Below are 22838 nucleotides of genomic sequence, written 5' to 3' on the forward strand. Positions count from 1 at the left end.
ATTTGCAATGATTTTGGGCAACTTTACGTGTTGTTGACTGTAAGTAAATACATAATATCACGCACGTTTCGGTGGAGACCGAATGTGTATGCAATACGTATGGGTAAGGATTGTATGAAAGTGTATGCATCGATTCACAAGACTGTCACAATTCTATCACTCGCAATAAACGCACATCGCTACACAACGTGATACATACACGTTTGGCCCGCACCGGTCTTAAAACCTATATAATATTTATTCCCCGTAGCTTAACTCTTTCTTACATATCTAACTCATCCATCATTGCCTACATAATGTGCAAGTTCTGGACAACAAATTAGAAGATTGTTTGTTATTATGTCTTTACAAAATCAGAGTCTTTACTAGTCAATTCGTATAAAAAATATTTATATCCTATGCAATCCATTGGACAATGGACAACCTCACATTGAGTTCAATATGATTAGAATGCTTTTCAAGACGTGTCACCGGCGCGGTGCCAACCAAGGCATCCCACTTTAAAGTCTTGTCAAATTTAAGTACTTCGCAAATAGTCGGGCGGTATTGGTGCACTGTCACAATTGCACTTGTGCAGCGTATTTGCAAGGTGTAATGGTGATGCTAGAAATACACTATCTTCTAAAAACTCGCTTGGCATCCACTGGCTTTTTGTGGCGGCCACAAAAAGCTCGTATAATAACTACGCACCGACGTCCACATTCGTTTATATAGGGAAAGTGAATAATCACTGTTTCGCGTCCAATTTTATAGTATAGTATAGTATAGTAATTTCTCGAAAAGCTAAAAACTACGGGCATTTCGGATGCCAAAAGAAACTCATGAAACAGAGGTGGTCCCTATCATGCTACAAATTAAGGGGATTTGATTTATATGCTCTCTTTCTCTCTATTACTTGTATCGTTTTTAGTTGATATTGTATTTAGGTTATCTAAAAATTAAGTAATAGCTGGCAAACTGACGTTCTTCTCATAATTCGATGACAGATACGTAGAGGGCGCAAAGTTATCGGTCGGTGCAACGGCTTTGTGCAATGTTTGCTCCAGATAGCAACCTACTTGCACTATCTAATATTAATGTTTATCGCCTCGGTATGTTTGTGGAGTTATCAACATGTCAATAAATAATTATTTCGGTGGATGTTTCCAAGTCATCAGTTATCACTGTGCTCGTGAGTGCGAGCTTTTAATCACGTACAAATTGCTCTCACGACGGGAACATGTCAATTTTTACGAGATAATATCTTATCTGTGTTCCTCACTAGATTCATCATGGAGAATGCTACTTCTTAACAAATCAGCTCTAGTAAAACAACAAATTCTCTCTAGATACATTACAGATCTGGACAATGAATCTAGTGAGAATGATCGAGCCTCATAGTATGTTAAGAACAGGAGGCATACTATCATCTCTCAATGCGTAACATAAAGTTAATTTTTAATACTAATGCGATTCATTTCGGGTTCCTTAATTGAATCGTTCTGATGATGGTAGGATAGTAGATAATTTATAATAAAAGTACCTATAGGTAGTATGTCACTCACTGCACCCTCAATTTAAAGAACGAAAATTTTAACAAAGTCTGTAAAGCAATCGTTTTCAAAAGACCCCATGCAAAATCAGAGTCTCGTTATTGACATCTCTAGAAATTGGATGCTGAAAACAAAACCTATCCGAATCTCCCGTCGGATATTATCTAAAGTAGCGGCTTCAGACAAAGAGCGCCGTGGATTCGCTTATTTCCTGGCAGACGGGCGCGGAAGCGACTGCAGCGTCTTGCATCTACTGCAACAGTCATTAACCGGCACTCGTTCTAAATTATACCTCATCACTTCGAGATAAGGCACACTTTCCAGTGCCGATATTTCTGGGAAGATGATTTTTGGATCGAACAGACTAGAAGTTGGAAACTATCCGTTATCTTCTGTCAGTGCGATTTCAATTGAATTTGTTGTTTGAATGACAGTCGTTGGAGAATACACGGATTGTTTTCGAGTCTATCTTCAACATTGACAGGTGCTTCATATTGTGTTCATTCTTTGTTTCCGAAGAAGACGAAATATTAGAAAAGCTAGAAGCATTGTTTAGAAATGATTGAATGAGAACATTTAGTCTTTCCCTTTTTTATTTTTTGGGCTTCAGCTAGTCAAATATCCCTCTTAAATCCATTAAGTGCAATTTCGAAAAGCACTTACCCAACAAAATCAATCGAAAGACGTTTGGCGTCACGCGGGGTGCGCCCGATAACCTATATTCTCTTTGCAACCCACCTCGTCTCTATGTCGATGGCGCAGCGAGTAAATTTCAAAATCACACCGAAAAAGAAAATATTGCAACACAACGTAATGAAGTGTAAGGTTGAAGTCGACGTTACGCGGTTACGCGAACCCATGAATATAAAGCGCGTAAATAAATAGCAGATGCGCGAAAAACTCACCCCGCGATAACCAACAGACACTTAGCATAATAATCGCGGGGGTGGGGGGACGGGGAGGTAGGGAGGGGGATGCCTGTGACACGATTCTCACGACGCGACGGCTTCCTTTTCAGCGGGTAATGAATGGGTAGACGTAAATATCTGTGACATAACTGAGTTGCAGTACGGTGGCATTGAGAACTTGTTGGACCATCGACCGGTACTTTCGCGTAGATTGTATTTATTTTGAAACGATCTAGATTTTACTCGAACTTTAGAACAAGAGAATAATTTAATCCATACTGTTGTACATGAGATTTCAGAGAGGTAAAATTGTTGACGCAGTTTAATTTATAAAATGCAACATATGCATATAAATTAATATTAACGTGTATTTTTATATCATTTTTGTAAAAGATACCTATTATATTCTCCGATCTATCTCTAATACTGACTTCAATCGATTTTCAGATTTTCGATCAGGGTTATGGTTACATAGCTGTTCATTATTTTATTATCACGCACTTTAGATAGACCTGGTGGCGATAACTTATTGTTACCCTGGCAACATAACGGGTGGAAACATTTATCTGATTTTTATTGACATAAAAAAGTGGTTTTAAAATACCATACTCGGTAATTGACTCCAGGGTAGGACTAGGTAGCAGTAGTGGGAATCAGTGTACTCGATAGGTTATCGATATCCTGGTATCAAGTACACTGATTCCAGCACCCAACTTAACTATAAATATTTGTGGCTACAAATATCACAATCTACATATTTATGTAGGACCAGGTCAATTGACCTCTAAGCCTAGGTATGCGTGCGGTCTGCTTCTCAGTAAGTAACACCCGACCCTGATCGTTCTAGGAAATTACTACAAGCTCTACACAAGTCAGTCTATGTGTAGAGAATGTAAAACGAGTAACTACTTCGTTCGAGTACTTTTGCTGACAAAATCCACTTACAAATTAGTTACTTTAAATAAAAATTGGTTTACTACTCTCAAAACTTAAAGAAATCAAAGATAGCCAACGACATTCAATACTTCGTCTAGCTTTAATCATACTCATTGAAACTTTTGTATACAGCATAATCTTAAAGCATTTTGTGTTGTCTTGTTATTTTTATTCTAACGATATGCAAATACAAAAATTTATTCCATAGGTACTGTTTTTCATAAAGCCAACGCGTTCACATGCGCTCCGCGGGGCGCTTCATTTCGGCCCCGCTGGGCCCGGGGCTAGAATCAAAGGGAGGTCTACTGAACCAGCTATGACAGGGGCTTAGACATCACCCACGGGCATGATGAGATGACCAATTTGAAAAATTAATACGCTTTATTAGATTGATGGGTAAATCTTCAAATTAATGTAAATACGATTGGATTATTATTTTTTCATACGCTTGAAATATGAAAATTACGGACTTTTAAAGTACTTTATTAAAAATGTATATACAAGCGTATAAAGGCAAAGCATTCTTTTGGTAGATCTTCGATCAAATTGTACACTAAAATTAAACGAATCTTAATTTGATCCAAACCGAAAATCTAAAAGACAATTCAATAGCTTAATCGAGTACCTTTAGAATTTCAAATATGCATGTAAGCATTCGAGGCAATTTGCAAAATAATTATTTACCTTCGAATATGGAAACCCTCGCTTAAATTAATTTGTTTTAGGATCTGAAATTTTAAACAAAATTCTAGGTAGCTCCAAACATTTTGTGTCAATTGATTTATTAAGTTACAAGATCAAAAGCCCTCGATCGAAGTGCCCTGTAGTTATTCTACCAGGGCCGCAATCAGTATCCCGACAGGACCTTGCGTTGCGCCCGACGTATCATTTGCGCTTTTGTACGCCCACTGATTATGCACGCTCACTGGCCCGAAACAGGGGCGTGTCCGGAGCCGCACACGTGTTGGTTAACATGGGAACTGATTGGGAATTTATTTTTGACACCGAATTTGAACACATATTTTTTATTGTAGTTTTATTCGGTCAAATTGGAACACATTGTTTTAGCTGCGGTAACCTAAGTATGATCAACTATATCTTTTTCCAAATTTCAGCCAACTCGGTCCAGCCGTTTAATCGTGAAAGCGTGATACCTAGATACTTATTACTCATTTATAATATCAGAAGGCCTACCATCAACTTTTACAGAACGATTCCAATGCAACTCAGTTCAATTTAGGCACCTAAAATGAATCGCATTCATAGAAAAAAATAAGTCGATGGTCCGAATTTGCGATGCAGTTCAGTTTAGGTCGTAAAGTGGATCGCGTTAAGAGATGATGGTAAGCCCCCAGAAAGTATAAATGAACCTCGTGGATCACAAAGGAGCAGCACGGATTGCTTGAAGTCTGATAACAATAAATGAAGGCTAGAAAGCCATGAAATAATTGTATAATTCAATGTCACCGCCTGGTCTTTACTTTGAAGACTAGCAAGGTCTTACGTAGAATGCACATTCATTCCAAAGAGCTGCAACATCGACACTAGTTCTAGGAAATTCCAACAACAGTAAATGCAGCAATTACGTAACACATGATTGTGATGTTCCGGATTTTTCACAATACTCGTTGTTCCACGTAGTCTTGACTTCACACGCGTTCGGGCCACTGTGTTATCTATGAATGAGAGTATTTTTATTGTTGATAAGTACTACTCGTAATATCATGAATACGTATGTGTTTGTAGTATGAGTTTTTGTTTTATTTACTCGATTATTATATTATTTATTTTCGACTATGTATGCTGTTAGTTGGATTGGCCACGCGTTTCACACATGATGTTGATAAGGTCAGGTGGGGACGACGGGGGAAGAGGGACAAAGTACGAGTTTTATCACCGAGAGAATAACTCAAAAACTTACTCTAATAGACAAAAGAAGATTTAGTGCGCAAAGCCAAATAGAGCACATGTTTAAAATGGAAAATGTAACGAAATCAGATATTTGGAACGTAGCTCGAACGTCCCGAATAATATATGAATCGTTAAGAAGTTGAATAGCCGGAAGCCGTACGAAGTGGCTGCAACTTTTACGATCTGATAAATACGTCGACGTTTATTTGCTGAAAGTGAAATATAATCATCGTCGGACATGTCACATGTGCATGACGTTAAGTTAATTTTAACTTTAAATATATGTATTTTTTCATTTTGCAAAGTTGGGAAAATTACAGTCACTTTCCTAATGACATCACTTATATTTAGGTATTAAAGAGACTAAATTACATTTTATATCAGGCAATTGTAGACCGAGGTGCAATACTTCTAGTTCAATTTTATGATATCTAGATTGCATTGTGTCTGTGAAACCACAACACGCCAAGTTTCTGTCGCTAGGATGATTTGGCGACGACAGGAGAGTTAGGGCGACACGCTAGGCTTGCTACACGCGCGCGATAATTTCCCGATGCGATAAAATCGTCACGCCCAATTGTCGTGTGTAAACTTACCATTTTTTTAACTTTCATAATTTATGTTTGCTCACAAAGACATGTTAACTAAGCTGTGTGAACCCTCAGAGAAACCTCTTTAATGTTTATTTTGTCTAAATCAAAATGTTAATCAACTAGGTATGGCATACAACGATAGGACGTAGGTTCTATAGTAGAGTAAATTCATACGACAAAATAGACGATCGCACCAAAACAAACACGGCGGAATATGCCACCCACTCGATATTCGAATTGTAAGCGATTACAATGTCTGTAACGCGCCCGGGTCGACGACCGAAATCGGCGCGGGCGCGACCTTGCAACGTCTCTGCCTCACCTACATACGTACGCCGACTCCGCGGCCACTTTTGCTTTCGACATTCGCAAAAAATATTTAGCGATTTCAAACGTTTCATCGAGTATTCGAATATAACTCGAATCGCGTGCATGGCTGCCAGTCTTCCGCTCCTCGACTCTCCAATCATTGTTACGACGAGGAAGTTTCACAATAAATTAGCTTCTTTATTACCGACTCGATTACTATTTCCACAGCAACTTCATGGGATCGCGTCTGTGCTAATTAAATTTTTACACTGGAATGTAATTCTCATTAATTTTGAAGGAATAATCTCACGTCAAAATTGATTCTGGACTCTTTAAACTTCAGCGGGCTTAACGATCTTCGATATTCAATTAAAATCCCCTCGCAGATACCTGAGTCCTCTGTTAAAATCTTAGGACGTAAAATTTTTCTTAAAAAATTGGGTCAATTAGCGAAAAAGCTCCCAGCGAAGTGCGAGAACGGAGGGGAATGTACGACCCTAGTTATGGCTGTACATTGTGGCTTCACAAAGGGCGAGGGTGCACCCTTGACAGGCCGAGACATCGCCCCACACCCTCTTACACCCGCCGGGAGGCATCACCCTGCCGACCCGGAGAAAAATACACCCACCTCCGACACAACAAAGTTCATAATCGTACGTAACTTGTGGGTTACGTGTCAAATTGTGTTATTCGACATTACCTGTGGATCTCGCATAACAAAAGTTTGTAAAACGAGTTATGTGGGAGAACGCTTCCAGAATAAACATTTAATGTGATGTGGGAGTCGCGTTATGCGGATAAGTAAGCAACTCGGCTGTCAGATTGAAATAAGATTGATACTTTACTTTCTAAATAACAACCGACAAAGCTGCATTTGTCCATTCGTCATACATATTGCCGTCGCGTCAAGTCTACTTGCGGTGAATGTCACGGGGCCAAAAATAATTTCAATGTGTGCGGGTCGGTCAGTGCAGCGCGTCTCGTTGCGTCACTGCATCGGACCGGCACAGGGCATTGCACCTAGCCCGCTCGCGAGCCCGCCTTAGTGATGAGCATGCCGTCCCTCTCACGCGATCACTTGCCTATCCTCGCTTACGATCGATCGTCCCATTCAACAGCTGATTGTCATTAAACGTGATCTGTGACACTACTACGAACTGGATCGGTAGGATTATTTAAATACCATTTACGTTATGTAATTCAGAGTCGTATAACAGGTTGTTATGTATTGTTTCAGTGGCGTAGCGGTGCTGAGTCCGACGGAGAGCGGAGGCAGCAGCGGTAGCGACATCACCGAACCGGCGTCGCCGCGCAGCCCTGAGTCGTCGGGCAGCACCGCAGAAGAGGGCGCGGGGGCGCGCATGCCGCCCTGGGCGAGCGACCCGGCGCCGCCGGCACCGCGCCGCATCGCGGCCCAGCCCGCGCCCGTGCGCCGTCCCCATCTCCCCATTCACCGCCGCATCACCGAGTACTTCAACCACAAGATGAAGCCGCAGAACGGTCTTAAACGCGACTCCAGCGTCTCCGGCAACGATGACACCAAAAGAAAGTGCCTCCCCAAAAACGGCGTCACCCACGACCTGGAGAAATACATCTCTTACATATCACAGACGTTAAGCCCTAAAGTATTAATGGATGTCGGCAAGCAAGCCGAGGTAACGAAAAAAGCAATGCACCCGACCAATGGTGTTACTGATACAGGTAAACCTACAGATCTCAGTAAAACGACATCCGCTCCCAACTTCAACGGCATGATTGAATATAATAGACCTAAAGATATCAGGGAAAAGAATGGTATACATTCTTATGGCTTAGCTGGAGTGCCAGCTGATTCTCATTCCAAAGAGAAGCATGTGAATGGTATCATTAATGGGTTGATAGACGCCAAAAAGCAGGTGCTGGATATGAAAACAACAACAGACCCATCCGCCAATACTGTAGTCAGTATGAATGTGCAGAATGTGAGTATGAATAAGAAACATAAAGTGCCAATATCAAAGGATTCAAATGGCTTAAGGATTGCACCAGCGACATCCGCGAACCAATCTCCTAATAAAAAAATGTGTGTCTCGAAATCTGACTCGAGCCGTGTGAATGGTGTTGTGAGTTCTACGACAAAGTTAGATAGTAAAATGAATGGTGTAATGTGTGGATCGAACAATTTAAGTTTAAATCCTATTTCATCGAAGGTGTCCACCACAAAGAAGGAGCCCGTGAAGAGAACTGCTCAACCGACGAAAAGAACTAACCGAAAATCATCTGCTTGCATCGCCAATAGCAAAAACCTTACGTGGTCTAAAGCGAACAATCTCAAACAAGTGCAGCTTCAGCAACAAAATTGTTTCAATTCGTCACAGAACCCTTCAATGACCATGCCAGGTGAAGCTAACTCAGCACCAAAGATGAATATTCCAAATGGCGTCCGGCAAGTTTCAATGACGATGAACGGTAGTCTCGGTAATTTGAACGTGCCGGTGACAAATTTACAGAATTGTCACCAATTAAATATTCCACAACCATGCAATGGCACGGTCACATCCAGTAATTTAGCTTCATTCGTTGCAGTGCCTCAAAATGTTATGTTAACTGCTTTGAGAATACCGCAGAATGGACTTTCTGCACAAACCATAAACCACCAACAAAATAATATGACAGCTTTCAATCGACCTAACGTCAATGTGTCAAGTCCGACAAAACTAAACGGACAATTTGTTTTTCCTTTCATGCAAAATATTAACGGAACTGTTGTACAAATACCAAATTTAATGGCAAAGGTACCAAATTTTGTTTTACCACAAACGCCGCAGTTAACAACGCAACGACAGGACCATTTACAAAATCAGCAAGCCGCTCAAATTCTTATAAACGGTACGCTGTTGAAGCTAACAAATACAATACCGCCGACCTACCCCAATGTGAACAAGCCGTCGCCGGTGACGAGTCAGTCCATTCCCGTGATGAATAAGAACGCTCCTGGTATGCCACCAGCTGGGATTACTGTTCAGTCTAAACCGAATTTCGCAGTTAATTTTAGTCATCCGGTGCTAGTACCACAACCTGGCTACATCGTAACCTCTGTGCCAAACATCAACGTAAAAGAAACTTGGAGTTATTCAAGCACAAACACAGCATCTTCGTCACAGCCCACGTGTTCAAATCCAATAGTTCACCATCCTCCACCAGTAGTACCAAGTTTCCCGACCCAAGCGCTGCATACGAGTAGTATCCCCATAGCGCCCGTCAAACCGCCTGACAATCCTATTCAGGGCACAGATCCTCCGAGTAGCACAGTGAAAGAACCAGAAGCGAATGAAGTGAGTCAAAAGTTGAGCGATGTCAGCCCAAAACTAAATGATGTTAGCGCGAAGTGTGATATTCCGTGGCTGTCAAAAACTGTTAATAATAATATAGTTCAGCTAGATACGAATAAATTGACTTCGAGGCCTTTTGCACACGTGAATAGTTTATCAGAGAAGCTAGAAGATTTGGCGGCAGAGAAATCTAAAGAATGTAAAATGTCAGAAGAGTTTAGAAAGGAAATTAGGATCGAGCATACAGAAGCGGAGTTGAGAAAAGTCGAAGAGGTAGCGAGACGTGAAGAGACAATTTTTACACAAATAACGGTTTTGAAAGATGTTTCGTCGAACGTTCAAAGTACATTGATAGAAGCGAATTTCTGCAGCACAACGACGGAGTCTTCAGAGTCTGGGATCGGAACGGACAAGTCTATTGACTCGCCGAGTGACTCCCAGACGAGTAAGGAGTGTGATGAAGATTCATCTCTATCTCTTAGTGTGAGTGTGTGTTCGGTAGAAGCGCATAGTAGCCAGAAGAGTCCAATACTGAAGCAGCCGAAAACACTTAGGTTTCCGCCTAAGAACCTAACGAAATCTGACAGCGACCGAAGAACTTCTAGTACAGACACCACATCGACAGTCACGCTGTGCCAGTGGGAGAACTGCAAGAGAGAATTTGAAAGTGATTCAGACCTTTTGGAGCATTTACAGGTAAATATATATTTTTTAAACAATATGTATTAGCTTTGCCCCGTGGATTTGCTTCTGTGGGGTGGGGCTTAAATAAAAGGTACCCTACACATCCTCAGTCACATCCAAAAGAAAACTTGAATTTCATTTTGTACCAATCTATTTACTCTTTTATATAATAATGTCGTCAATCTCAGGTTATGATAGCATCGACAATTTGTCTACATCTCATGCAAAATCATTACACATCTCTGACCAATATCATCATGTGCTTTTCAGGCCGACCACGTCGAAACGCAAGCAGGCAAAGAGAACTACGTGTGTCTATGGCAAAAATGCAAGGTGCGCGGGAAGCCTTCCTGTTCGCGTCTCTGGTTGGAGCGGCACGCGCTCTCACATGGCGGGAACAAACCCTTCAAGTGCATCGTCGATGGCTGCGGCAGAAGGTTCTCGACGCAGGTATAATTACGTTCCGACACCGACACATCCACAGCTACCACACATCGCCAAAACGAATCCACAACAACGCTCTCGGTCGTTGCGACTGAATCCGTTATTGTCTATCTCGTTCTGGTTCGTGTTGCTTTTCCCCCGTTAATGCACCCCCGAAAAGGTCACATCGTCGATTCGAAGTTTTCTCGAATCAATCTAAGATCTAGGAGATGGTCTTTATAATTTTTCAACTTGTCAAATATTGCTTGAGAATAATGTAATGTAATCGATTTCTCTCCTGTTTGGTATGTAATTAATATATTAATAATTATATATTCGAGATTATTTGCCATTTGGTATGACCTAAAATATTGTTTGATGTTATTGCATAAGATTTGTTTTTAAGTTTTCTTCAACATCCAATCATTAGTGATAGAATCACAAATGATGTGGAATTTTTTCCTTGCTTAAAATTTTGGTTGTATTTTAGTACTTCACTTAATAAAAGTAGTTAATTTGTCTTCAAACCTTATGGTGCTCTTATCTTCACTAATCAAGTGATGCCATTACTACTGGATTTTGTGGCACATCAATTGTTTTGTTACTCGATTAATTAACAGTAATCTTAAATGATAATTTTAATGTATCAAATCGATCATTTAAATTGAATTGGCAACTTTTCTTCCATTAATATTTAAATTCTTTGAGTGATGTGACCACGTTAATCTTCGTTCTTCATATTTTTTATTTCTTGGAGATTGTGTTTTTATTTAGAACATAAACGTGTTATGCTTTCTTTCCCAAGGAAATGAAGAGGGATGAGGCGCTCGATCTACTCATCTAAAGTTATTTTGGTTATTTCACAATACAATAAATTTATTATATCCCAATAATAAATTTATTGTATTGTTCGTTTATTCGATACAAGTACAAACCAACTTTATTATGTTTATATCACACTCCGTGTGCTATAGTTATGTTTATAAATACCTAAGAATCCTTATGTGCACTTGTGTCGAAATTTATGTTTTTTCTACCCGTCGTGATATGGCGCCAGAATACTGGAAGATCTATCAAGTATAGTGTTAGGTTTAATTAGACGATAAGGCTTAAGGGTAAATTAGGGATTATTTACTTGTAATAATTTCTTTTCAGGAACAAGCTTTTGTTGAATTTTAAAATTAGTAATTTTGATATTTTTTTGGTCTGTAACGTTATAAAAAAATTAATATTCAAATGTGAAAAAATACTATCCGTTAAATATAAATTAAACTTCAACAGTTTAAATTAATAACTGCAGTTAAGATAGATCATTAAAAAATAAATAACTGCGGTAGAATGATGTTACGTTACTTCCTCAGCTGCAAAACGTCGGAGCCTGGTCGAATTCCGGTTTAGTACTTTAAACATTTTCTTCCAAATTTAAGACAGACTATGTGAAATTCCAGATTCTCCTCGAGAGGCACGTGAACAACCACTTCAACGAGGTGTCTCCGAGCGCGGGCAGCAAGTCCAAGTCTAGTGACAGCGCCAACAAGTTGATCAGGAGGAACGGGAAGAAACTGCGGTATAGGCGGCAGCCATGGTCTGGTGAGTCTACTATTCTGCTTATTATTCATTAAACACTTTATAAAAATGCTCTATTGGTTTTGCGAAGTTGAGTTAAAGGACTATATGTGGAAAAGCGATCTGTCGTTATGTTACAAGGATTTATAATCCGACGGACGCGCCTGTTCCTTTAGACAGTGTTTGATCGAGTGTGGTGGCGTTGCCTGGCGTCCGCTTCGCATTACGCGTCACATGCGTCGTTTATGTACAGAGACACGAGATTAGACATAGGAAGTTAATTACAAAAGTTGCTTATTTCAAACTAGCTACGCCCGGGGCTTCGCTGCCGTGGGAATTTCGGGATAAAAATTATTCTAGGTTATATTTTAACCTTTCATCAAATGGTATACTGGGCAGTATATTATATGGGACATAGTTTGAACTGAAACTATCGATAGCAAATAGTTACATCGACAAAAAATGTACAAGATATACAATACAATACAAAATATATTTATGTTTCATCAAAACAGCAACAGTACAGAAGAAACAATAGAGAATGAGAAATATACGCTGATGTTATTATTTAACTATTTATAGATAAGATTATATTCAAGGTCAACTGTTGACAGTCAAACTTTATTTTTGGGTAACACAAATGCTTACGTCTGTAAATTCCTAACGCAACAAAATACTCAATGTTCTTGTTGAAAGTTAACTAATAGTTCTTAGAATTGATAAAATTTCATGGAATAATTCTACTATTAATTTGCAACGGATTACAGCTTCAATGATGTTATTGAATGGAAAATTGAAAATATTTTCAACAGTGTTTGTTACAAGAATATTGACGAATGCCCTGTCTTAGAACCAGAGGTTTATGATGTTCGGTTCTCTAACTGCGCAGCTAACGTGAGTAACGATGTCCCCAGCACGCATGTTCGACTTCTTCGACGCGGGCACGATGGAGGGCCTGGCGTGGCGACTGTCGCTAAGCAGCCGCTGGCGGCTGGCGGCGCGCTGCCCGCTGCGCGAGGCGCGCGGCCGGCACGCGCTGACGCTGGTGGCGGTGCTGCGCGCCGCTCGCTACAACGCGGCCGAGCGCCGTCGCGAGGCGCTCGTGGCCTACTTCCCGCCGCACGTGTAAGTTCCCACGATTCATCATAGATGGCGCATTTTACTAAAATAGAAAAGTTTGCTTCTGTCGCTAGATAGCGGCATTTACAAAAGTGAGAGTCATGCCTCATTGCTCAGTCGTGCTCCGTTGCGAGCTCCGCTCCTTTTGTTGGTTTTTTACATTGAAACTTAACATACGATTTCTGCATTGTCCATCGACAAACGTCAAAATAACGGACCGAAACTGAGTGACGGGCATGCCTCTGGAGGTTGTTAAATAAATAAATCAAGGTAAACAAGGACAATCATTTTTAATTTTTTTTTTCTTGAGACAAAATCCCATTTGCGTTATACCGATTTGTTATTCTGATTTTATATAACGTCTCCTAATTGTACAAATCTACTTTAAAACAAATGAGATAATGTACCTGTAATTAATTTTGAACTTGTAATTGCAATTTAGAGCTAAAATACAGTAAAATAAGTCTTACATTCCAAAACCTTTATCGTCATAAAAATAATATATATTCATCTTTGATAATACAAAGAACATATTTTTAAGTTATGTTTTGTTCGTCATGATCTTATACATATCCGAAAATAATGGCCAAAATTCATTCCGACACTGAGCAAGATGGTCTATAGATTCCTACAGAAAATTATAATGAATTACGTCGATATTTTTGTTATCCATACTTATAATATTATAAATGCGAAAGTCTTATTTTCACGGCTAACCCAATGAACCTATTTCGAAGAAATATTTGCAAAACGTATAAGTAACATATAGGTTACTTTGTAATAAATAAACCCCTTAAGTGCTTTAATGAGGGATGAAAGTTAGTATGAAAAATACACCTGATTCTTTCTGCCGTGAGCGCAGCCTAGGCAACAGCTAGTGGTAATTTAACCATCTTGTTCTGGGGTGTCCTCTTTTACAAATAAATAACTAGTTTTTAAGCCCAATGTGCAAACGCGTTTTGTTGAGTAATTATATTAGTCTGGTTCTTGCTTGACACACGTACTGTTTGTAACGTTATGCTGGCTTTACACTATCGGCAAACAGTTTGACGGATACGGCGTACATTGCTGGTTTTTCATTGCGGAAAATAAAAGCTCTCGTACAAACTACGCAATGTTTTGTCTGGCAGTGTGTAGCCGGCATTAGTACCAGGACTCACAATATTTTAGTTGAAATAATATATGACCACTAATTATAGTATGAACACGAGGTGTTAAAGACAATACTAATAAATACATTGTTACTTTAATTTTTGAGGAAGCTCAGTATTAAAAAAAATTATAACAGGCAGAATTTTTTTTGGAAATATATTCATTTAATTTTTTCGTATTATTTAATAATTAATTGTACCACTACCTGACTTAACCTACTGACTAATATTTGATTTAGAGTAGATTAACATACATACAGTATCGCAGGCTAGACAGAGACAACAGTTCCGATACTAGAAGGGTACATTTAGATTTGATTTGATTATAGAATAATATAGTCAGCAAGAAATAAATTCTGTGTAACAATTGAAATGATGTGACTAACTGTAGAAATTAATCAGAAACGTTACATTATAATCTACTTGCTCTACAGCAGATATTCGGGTATATTGTGTGTTATCAGGTAACTTCAGGTGGGTCCTATTTACAATCACGCTTATTTTAACTTACCTCAGTTACTTATTTTTTATTGCATTAGTCATTACTATTTTAGCTAGTGCATCACCACATTCATATTTTAAAATATTATATAAAATTCGTTAGTACTTCAGAAATCGATATCAGAGCCCATAGGGTAATTAGGCAATTCACAATTTCACTATCGAGTGTTACCGCTACAGATTTATGAGTAATCAAAATCTGTGATGTGTCGCAGTGAGACACAGCTAAAGGGCTAAGTACGTGTACGCACTGCATTTCTCACTATCGACTCGATTCGAAGTAAGACGCAGCGAACCAATCACATTGCGATATTTATCGTCGCGTCACAATGCCGCACTGTGATTGGTTAACTACATCTCACTGCGAGGGGTCTCGATATTGAAATGTACAAAACCCACATGAAGTCCTCGTTAAAACTGGCGCATTTTAAACGTCAAAATTGATTTTATTTTTGTCAAAATCTTTCTTTCCTGCTTCAGAAAACTCTTTAAAGATTGAAAAATAATAATAATGTGCTTCTATTGTAATGATTTATCCACATAGTTTCGAAAGAAAATTATATTATAAAAGATTTCGACCGTGGAAATTCCGTTTCTCATCTCAATATTTTTCTCTTTTTTATATAGATCAGATGTGATTTTCATATCTATATTTGTAACAAATTCATGGTCAGGTATTCTCATATCACAATAATTATCATAGCATGTAAAATATATGTTGTTTAAGGCCTGCAATTTCTAAAGAGGATCACGTGCATAACTTGCAATATGTATTTAATTATTTCAAAGATTTCCAAATTCTTTATCTGAAGATTGGCAACATATCAATTTTAATTGGAAGTACTGAACTTGCGTTTGCTGTTATGACAGAATCTAGTAAATGCATTTAGATTCCAGAATGGGTCAACCTGAACACTGGCGCCATCATATTTTACAAATTACATTTGCAAAGCAAAACTAAAAAAGTGTTATTACAAGTTATGTTGATTGTATTATATAGTATTGTATTGGGCACAGTTGCCACTGAACAAAAATCCTTGTTGTAAATTCTGACTTCATTTTGTATAATGGAAAATTATAATACTTTGAAATAAAATCTTGTATTTTTTAGTTTTCGCTATGAATTAAAAGAAATCGATAAAAATGTTATGGTGGCGTTAGTGTGCCGGGAACGCCCTCATCATCTGTCTCCAAACATCTTTCAAAGTTCTAAAAATACTCACCTGCTCATTTGTGGTTAGTCCATGAAGTTATACGATGCAACATGGTTGGCAAAATAATGCCTTGTCGTCATCTTCTTCATAGTCGTATTACTCATGGCTGAGTGTGGTGGTTATTACGTGGAATGAAACACACACAACTTTCTTGGCATTATTAATGGAGTGGTTTACCATTGCCTTCTCCATTTCACACACAAGTTATAAAGAGTCAACCAGTGTGCAGGTTTCCTCACGATGTTTTCCTTCACCGGAAGCCAGTGATAAAAACTACTATATATGAGTCAGATTTGTATACAAACTCATGTGGCACGAGTAGGATTCGGACCTGGGACCTTTTCATCCACAGGCGGGCGTCTTAACCATTGCACCACCACCGCTTGTCGTCATACTTCTCAGTATATTAAAAATCACTCCTTTGTAAAAAAATACATCAAATTTTAATTTTTACCAGAAACTGTGTGTTTTGAATGAACTTTGAACTGCTTCTAGAGAGTTCTGTTTTCTTATATAAACAATGCAAATGCAGGTTTAGTTAATACAAACGATTCTTAGGCATATGCAGTTGATCCTGCAGCATTATGCTTTGCATGGACAATTGCCAACAGTGCCACACAGAAATGTCATTTTATGAAGTTGCTAGCATAAGTGCTGCATCCTTTTTTCAAATCCATAAATCAAAATTCGACTGGTTTTGAAATAATATTCTACAAGGCAAATGGATCGCTCTGATTTATTTAAAATGTTGCTAGCAACTCGAAAGGGTTGCCAGTCCCTGTATATAGCCTAAACATTAGTTCTAATTCCATGCTTCGATTTAATTTCCTTTTTGATAACTGCCATCTGCAATATTTAAGTGTATTTATACTGACACTGGTAGAGGAATTATTTTACGCTTACTAGCTTGCATGATCCGTTCATTTCTTTTACGGGATTGCAACCCAAAGCTGCAAACACAGGCCTCAAAACATACAATATCAACGAAAAATCTACGAAAATCTATATTTTTTTTTCACAGATTCTAAAAAAATGTGTTTGCAGCCGCCTCTGTGTGGTGCTAAATCTTTCAATGATAAAACGCCCTCTTATTTTCCACAGAATCGAAGACGAATGGGTGCCAGAAAAGGACGTGAAAAGATTCAAGCGAGTGGATATAGCTTCTTTACCCGTTCACACCAAAGTCGTGGTCTACGAACAGTTCTGCGCAAGTTACAAGATGAAGAGTGAACCGCCCCCTCCCCCGCCGGCGGTGGCGCCCCCTCCGCCGCCCCCGCCCCCGCCATCTCCCCCGCAGCGGCTTCTGCCAGCAAGAAACTGTACGTCGTCTCGCATCCTCTCTAATCTCATCGCCAAACAAAAGCGGGAACGAGTCGAGTGCTCCACCGGCAATATCTCAGCCCTATATCGCGAGGAAGAAACGAGTAAGCCCGAGGTCAGCGGCGCCAAGAAACGAAAGATGGGAAGACGCTACGGCGGGAATTCCTTTTGGCCGTGCGGACGATAATTCCTTTACGTATAACCTGACCGTTTAATTTTGACCTGTAATTAATTGTTTCTTGTTGAGAAATGTTAAAAGTTAGTGTAAAATTAAACAATCAGGTCGACTGCCACGCTGCTCCGTGTTCATTAGTCGATGTATATTTTTAGAGTAAGATTCACTTTTACAGATATTTCGTAAAGATTGGACAAACTTTTGTCTTGTTCGACCGTTTACGCCGCGGAGTATACTGTGAAACGAAGTGACATTTAATTTAACGGGCGATTGACGTTGACATATGTCAAATGCTAGCGAGCAGCGCGCGCGGTCGAGACAGATGTTGATTCTCCGCGGTCTCACGTCTAGAAAAAAAAATTATCGCCAAAGATTCGTTGGAGTTAGCGTTTCACTACGTAGCAGACGTAAATTTTATTCAGAAGACTGATGCTTACTTTTTTATAATGATATTACGGACGATAACTAAGCGTTTGAGAACAAAATGTAAATATTTAGCTCGTTGTGTAATATAGTTGTCTCGTTTTTCGAGTGTATGATAGTTCGATTTAGTTTAATGATGTAGGAGGAGTCTGATAGAATAAGTGTGTCATGTGACATCTCGACCAGCGATACAGTATCACTGCCAATGTGTATATACTAGTGTATGTTAGCTTAGATTTATTTGCGTTCGCTTGTGGTTTAGTTAGTGCCCCGCGTCTCGGCCGTCTTACACACGGTCCAGGTTCCAAATCTACGTAATTATCGTGATAATTGACAAGAAAATTCTTTTTTGTATTTTTATTACGCAATAATTGATTTTGAGAATTATTTAAGTTTGCATTTGTTTCTTGTATTGGTAGCGAAATAATTAGCTATCCTTTTTTAAAAGTCAATAGAATGACAAATCGACTTTAGGTTAAACTGTTTTTTTTTTAATGACACTATTGTGACTAGCATTGGCTTGGTCTATTTACGTCATATGACAAAATTATCAAGATAATTATGCACAATTATGTAGATGGGGTCTTGCAGTGAGGCCTAGTTGGGTGTTGTCGTGATCATGAATGTATGGCGGAAGTCTTCCACTCCGGCCTCATGACTCACCAAGTGCCTATATACTAGTAGCGTCAGCATAAATGACTATCGACTTGGGAACTTTGAACTTTTTTCTGATGTAAAAAAATAGTGCCAGGCACTAACGCCGTACATCCAATGTTTTTGAGAGATGTCTTAATTTCGAGATAAGAGTTCTGTGATTTTTCGATTTTTTATCAATTGAAACTATAAGAATTTCTTTTTATTTAATTTCATAAATTACTTAAATTTTTTATCAACTTTTAGTCAAAAACCGTGTGTGGACGGCTTTACCCTTGGCGGCAATAAAAAAATCGACTGCCATTTCTATAGCAATTTCTGCTGACGGTACCGCACACATAGTGTTCACTTTATTATATCAAGTACCCGCGTAGTCATATCACGGATGTTAGTTAAGATTTCGAAAATTTTTCTGTTCGTTCGGAAAACAGAATCAACAGCTGTCTATTGTTTATGACATAGTGACGTCACTGCCATTGAAGTTGTGTTTAGTTCGGACGTACTGTTAGCAATAACGTTATGTGATAAGATATATTGACAGATATATTAATTTTCTTCGCACAATTTTTTGTATTCCTTGTTACAAATACTCGAGATGTTTTCCGAGTCATACGAGCATGAACTATTTGAAAAGTCTATAGTACAAAATGAAGCAATGATAGTAGAATGAACTTTTAAATAAGGAATGAGATTAGTTCAATGTTCTTTGCTTGTAATGAGTTTGAATACATCTCCGATAGTAAAATGTGCGTTTCATCAAGGCGCTTTCCTACTTTGTTGAGACATTTTTTGTCGTGTGAACACTCCATTAGCAATTATTCCGCCACATAGTGGGAACGCGCCTTTAGTTATAGTTTACATGGACTTAGTCGCTATACCCTTAGTCAATCCATTCCCTGTGAATTTAATAATTATTCCGAATTAAGTGTTTAGCCACTAAGTTCCTGTAGATACAATACATACAGAACATACCATGCCAATGATTTTATATGAACCCAGATTTTTAGATGTTAACTTTTGGAGGTCCCTTATACAGAAGTTGTCAGTAACATTGCCTTTTTAGCCATAAGGGGTTTACATGAGAATAAAGTAAATTGTGTTCTGTGCTCACACGATCTCGCTAGTAATTTTAGTTAGTGCCTATAGCGTTAAGTTGGTGTGCGTGGACTTGATAGACACCGTATTCTAAACTTTCGCTTCGAAACAGGACGGAGATTCTATGTATTAGATCATTTTGTAGTGTAAATCGACCCTAGAGTAATGAAGTGTAAGGAGCCTTAGGCGCGTTCAGTCGTATCTATCTCTGAAATAAGTAAAAAGACCACTATTGTGTCTGTGTTAGAGAATGTTGCTACAGGGAGCTGACAGCGTATCGCCGTCTCGCTCGCTCGCAGTAGGTTTGGATCCAAAGAAGTGAAATAGGAAAATTTCTCTAGTAGTGAAGTTGGTGCCTGATTGTCGTGTGGTTATGGAATCGTGTGCTTACTACAGTTAGACTTCGTTTGGAACGTTTCCAATGTACTGATTATTTTTTTTTATAAATTTAAAAAATGTAGTTTAATTTTTTCAGCACTGATCGTAGTGCCATATTTTTATTGGCTCGCTTTTTTGTAAATTATTTTTATAGTGAAATTCGACACCAAAATCAGAAAGACGATTAGTTTTGTTTTATCAGACTAACGAAAACGACTTGAATTTGATCTCAGATAGGCAGGAATAAGCGTTGTATGCGTTGTCCCTAATTTATCTCCATAGTTAATTCGCTCAATAATTTAGTAGTTTCGGCAACTCGATTAAATTAACGAGGTAGCCTGCAAGACGCTTCTTTAAAAACTTCGACGATAGACTCGGACGGCGTTTGAGGATAGCAAATGTTTGGCAAAGTAATAAAACACCGGACTAAATAATATCTCCTAGCGTAGAGTTAGTCTGGAGAGTTACGCAGAGAAATATTTTGTGAACCGAACCTTGTAACGGAGTACTAAATTATATCGAAAAGTATACATAATGAATAAGCGCAGAAAGATTTATATTTTTATCACTGCCACTATAGTAATAGTTGAATGTGTGTGGTTAGCGACGTGTTTCGTTTGCTCAGCGGTACGTTTCATTCAACGCGTGCCGCAACCGTTCCGTTTTTTGTAAAGTGAATATTGTAAAGGGAACAAGTAGCAGCCGCATTTCTTCTCATAAGTCTTGTTTGGGTACTATTTCTGCGCCCTATCATGTGATGTTTGAAGGCGTGAAACACATTACAGCTAACGCAGATAAGATCCAAGTAGATTGCGGTTGGTAGTATTATGATCTCAATACAACACAGGTAATATACGGTTGAAACATTTGTTTGTCTTGTCAGCACGTTTCCCAGCACTATCATAGCGTATCTACCCCCACTATTAACTGGGGGTTTACCATCATCTCTTAGCGCGATCCACTTTGCGACCTGAACTGAATTAATTTTGAGTACGAATTCATTATCATCATTTTATTTTACTAAACTGAATATTTTATTGAACTGAGCTGCATTGGTATCGTTCAGTAAAAGTTGATGATAGGCCTGCTCGTATCTTCGTCTTGTTTGATACATAGTTATAGAATTGATAACTGCAAAAAAGTGCAGTGTGATTAGGAGATTGGGCTTGCATTTTGCATACCAAGGAACCTATGTCTCTATATGAAAAAGAAGATAATTGCTCATATATTATTTTGTCTTGTATTTTTTTTTCATTTCAATTGTTTTTGTAAGTTATAAAATAATTTTATTTTGTTAAAAAATTTAAGACTAGTTTAATGTTTATAACCATTAGCGCTCTATACATAGCCATCATCCGTAATCTACTTGGGCTTCTGAGCTGTTGAGATATTCAGAGAATCCAGACCTTTCTCAGCTACGATAGAACATAGTTTGAGATTTTAATAGAAAATATAACGTTTTGTTTCGCCAAATGGCTTCTCCTGGCCACTCAGGAGTGTACATAGTTTAGAGTATATAATATAAGTATTATTCTGCATACTGTAATTTGGTTCGCGCCGGGCCGGCGGGGCGGGGCGGGGGGTTAGTGTTAGGTACGCGCGTTGTCTGTCAACATGTTTCCTACATTATGCGTTTATTATATGAATGTTCTCCTTTATTGTAAATGTTTGACGAGATACTATATGTGGAGCCTACGTATCCCGAATAGTGTGCACTACTTATATTCAATTTGTAGATATTTAATTATATATAGTATAATGTTTAATGCGTTGTCTTATTTGCTTGGTCCTTCGATGGTAACCCGAAAATTTAATTATAATTTTGACCCGAATATGTCGGGTGATCTACCTCAATTAATTTATCACACATTTGGGCATAATAATAGTAAATATTAATTTAATATGGAACCTAGAAATTTGATCAATGTAGTGATTATTAAGATTTTTTAATACCTACAATGGTTTGTCCATCTGTCACAAGTACTGTATCTTATATTAAATACATATTGTATGATTGATAAACATGTGTTTTATTGACAATTTCTCACGGCCATTAGTTGCATGTATCATATTACTCCAGTGTTATGCGCATTGTGTCTTGCAAGGAATGAATACTGCACTGCGCATGTTAATCAAGTTCGAAGAAAACATGCAACCATATATATGCTATCATAGGTAAATCGCATGAAATTGAAAGAGCAGTGTTTATTGGTACATAGGTTTAATGTATGAATGAAGTTCCTAAGAGTTCAATTCGTCGTTTCGACGACCTCGGTGGCGCAGTGGTAAAGTGCTTTCCTCAGAACCGAGAGGTCCAGGGTTCGATCCCCGGTCGGGTCTTGATGGAAAATAATCTTTTTCTGATTGGCCCGGGTCTTAGATGTTTATCTCTATATGTTATAAAATATGGTATCGTTGAGTTAGTATCCCTAAACACAAGTCTATAACTTAATTTGGAGCTAGCTCAATCTATGAAATTTTTCCAGATATATTTATTTAATCCAAAGATATAATAACCTTATATTGAATGTAATATTTTTATGTATGTAGTTGAATCAGTCAACATAAGAAGTTAACTTCTTATGTTGATTGATATCCTGATAACCTACGCAGCGCCGCTAACTTTAAAATGGCA

The 22838-nt window shown here is 38.5% G+C and overlaps 1 protein-coding gene across 3 annotated transcripts in view; it reads left to right on the forward strand.

The window, feature by feature from the left end:
- Nucleotides 1-22225, forward strand: part of jing — a 115120-nt gene extending 92895 nt beyond the window's left edge. For all 3 annotated transcript variants that reach the window (XM_053743777.2, XM_053743778.2, XM_053743779.1), the window contains exons 2-6: nucleotides 7427-10196; nucleotides 10455-10634; nucleotides 12056-12197; nucleotides 13088-13298; nucleotides 17260-22225. In XM_053743777.2, the coding sequence (XP_053599752.1) occupies nucleotides 7427-10196; nucleotides 10455-10634; nucleotides 12056-12197; nucleotides 13088-13298; nucleotides 17260-17665 (3709 nt within the window). In that variant the 3' untranslated portion in view covers nucleotides 17666-22225. The remainder of the gene's footprint in view (nucleotides 1-7426; nucleotides 10197-10454; nucleotides 10635-12055; nucleotides 12198-13087; nucleotides 13299-17259) is intronic.
- Nucleotides 22226-22838: the final 613 nt, after the last annotated feature.

The sequence above is a fragment of the Plodia interpunctella genome, chromosome 4 (genome assembly GCF_027563975.2).
Source record: "Plodia interpunctella isolate USDA-ARS_2022_Savannah chromosome 4, ilPloInte3.2, whole genome shotgun sequence".
Taxonomy (NCBI): Eukaryota; Metazoa; Arthropoda; class Insecta; order Lepidoptera; family Pyralidae; genus Plodia; species Plodia interpunctella.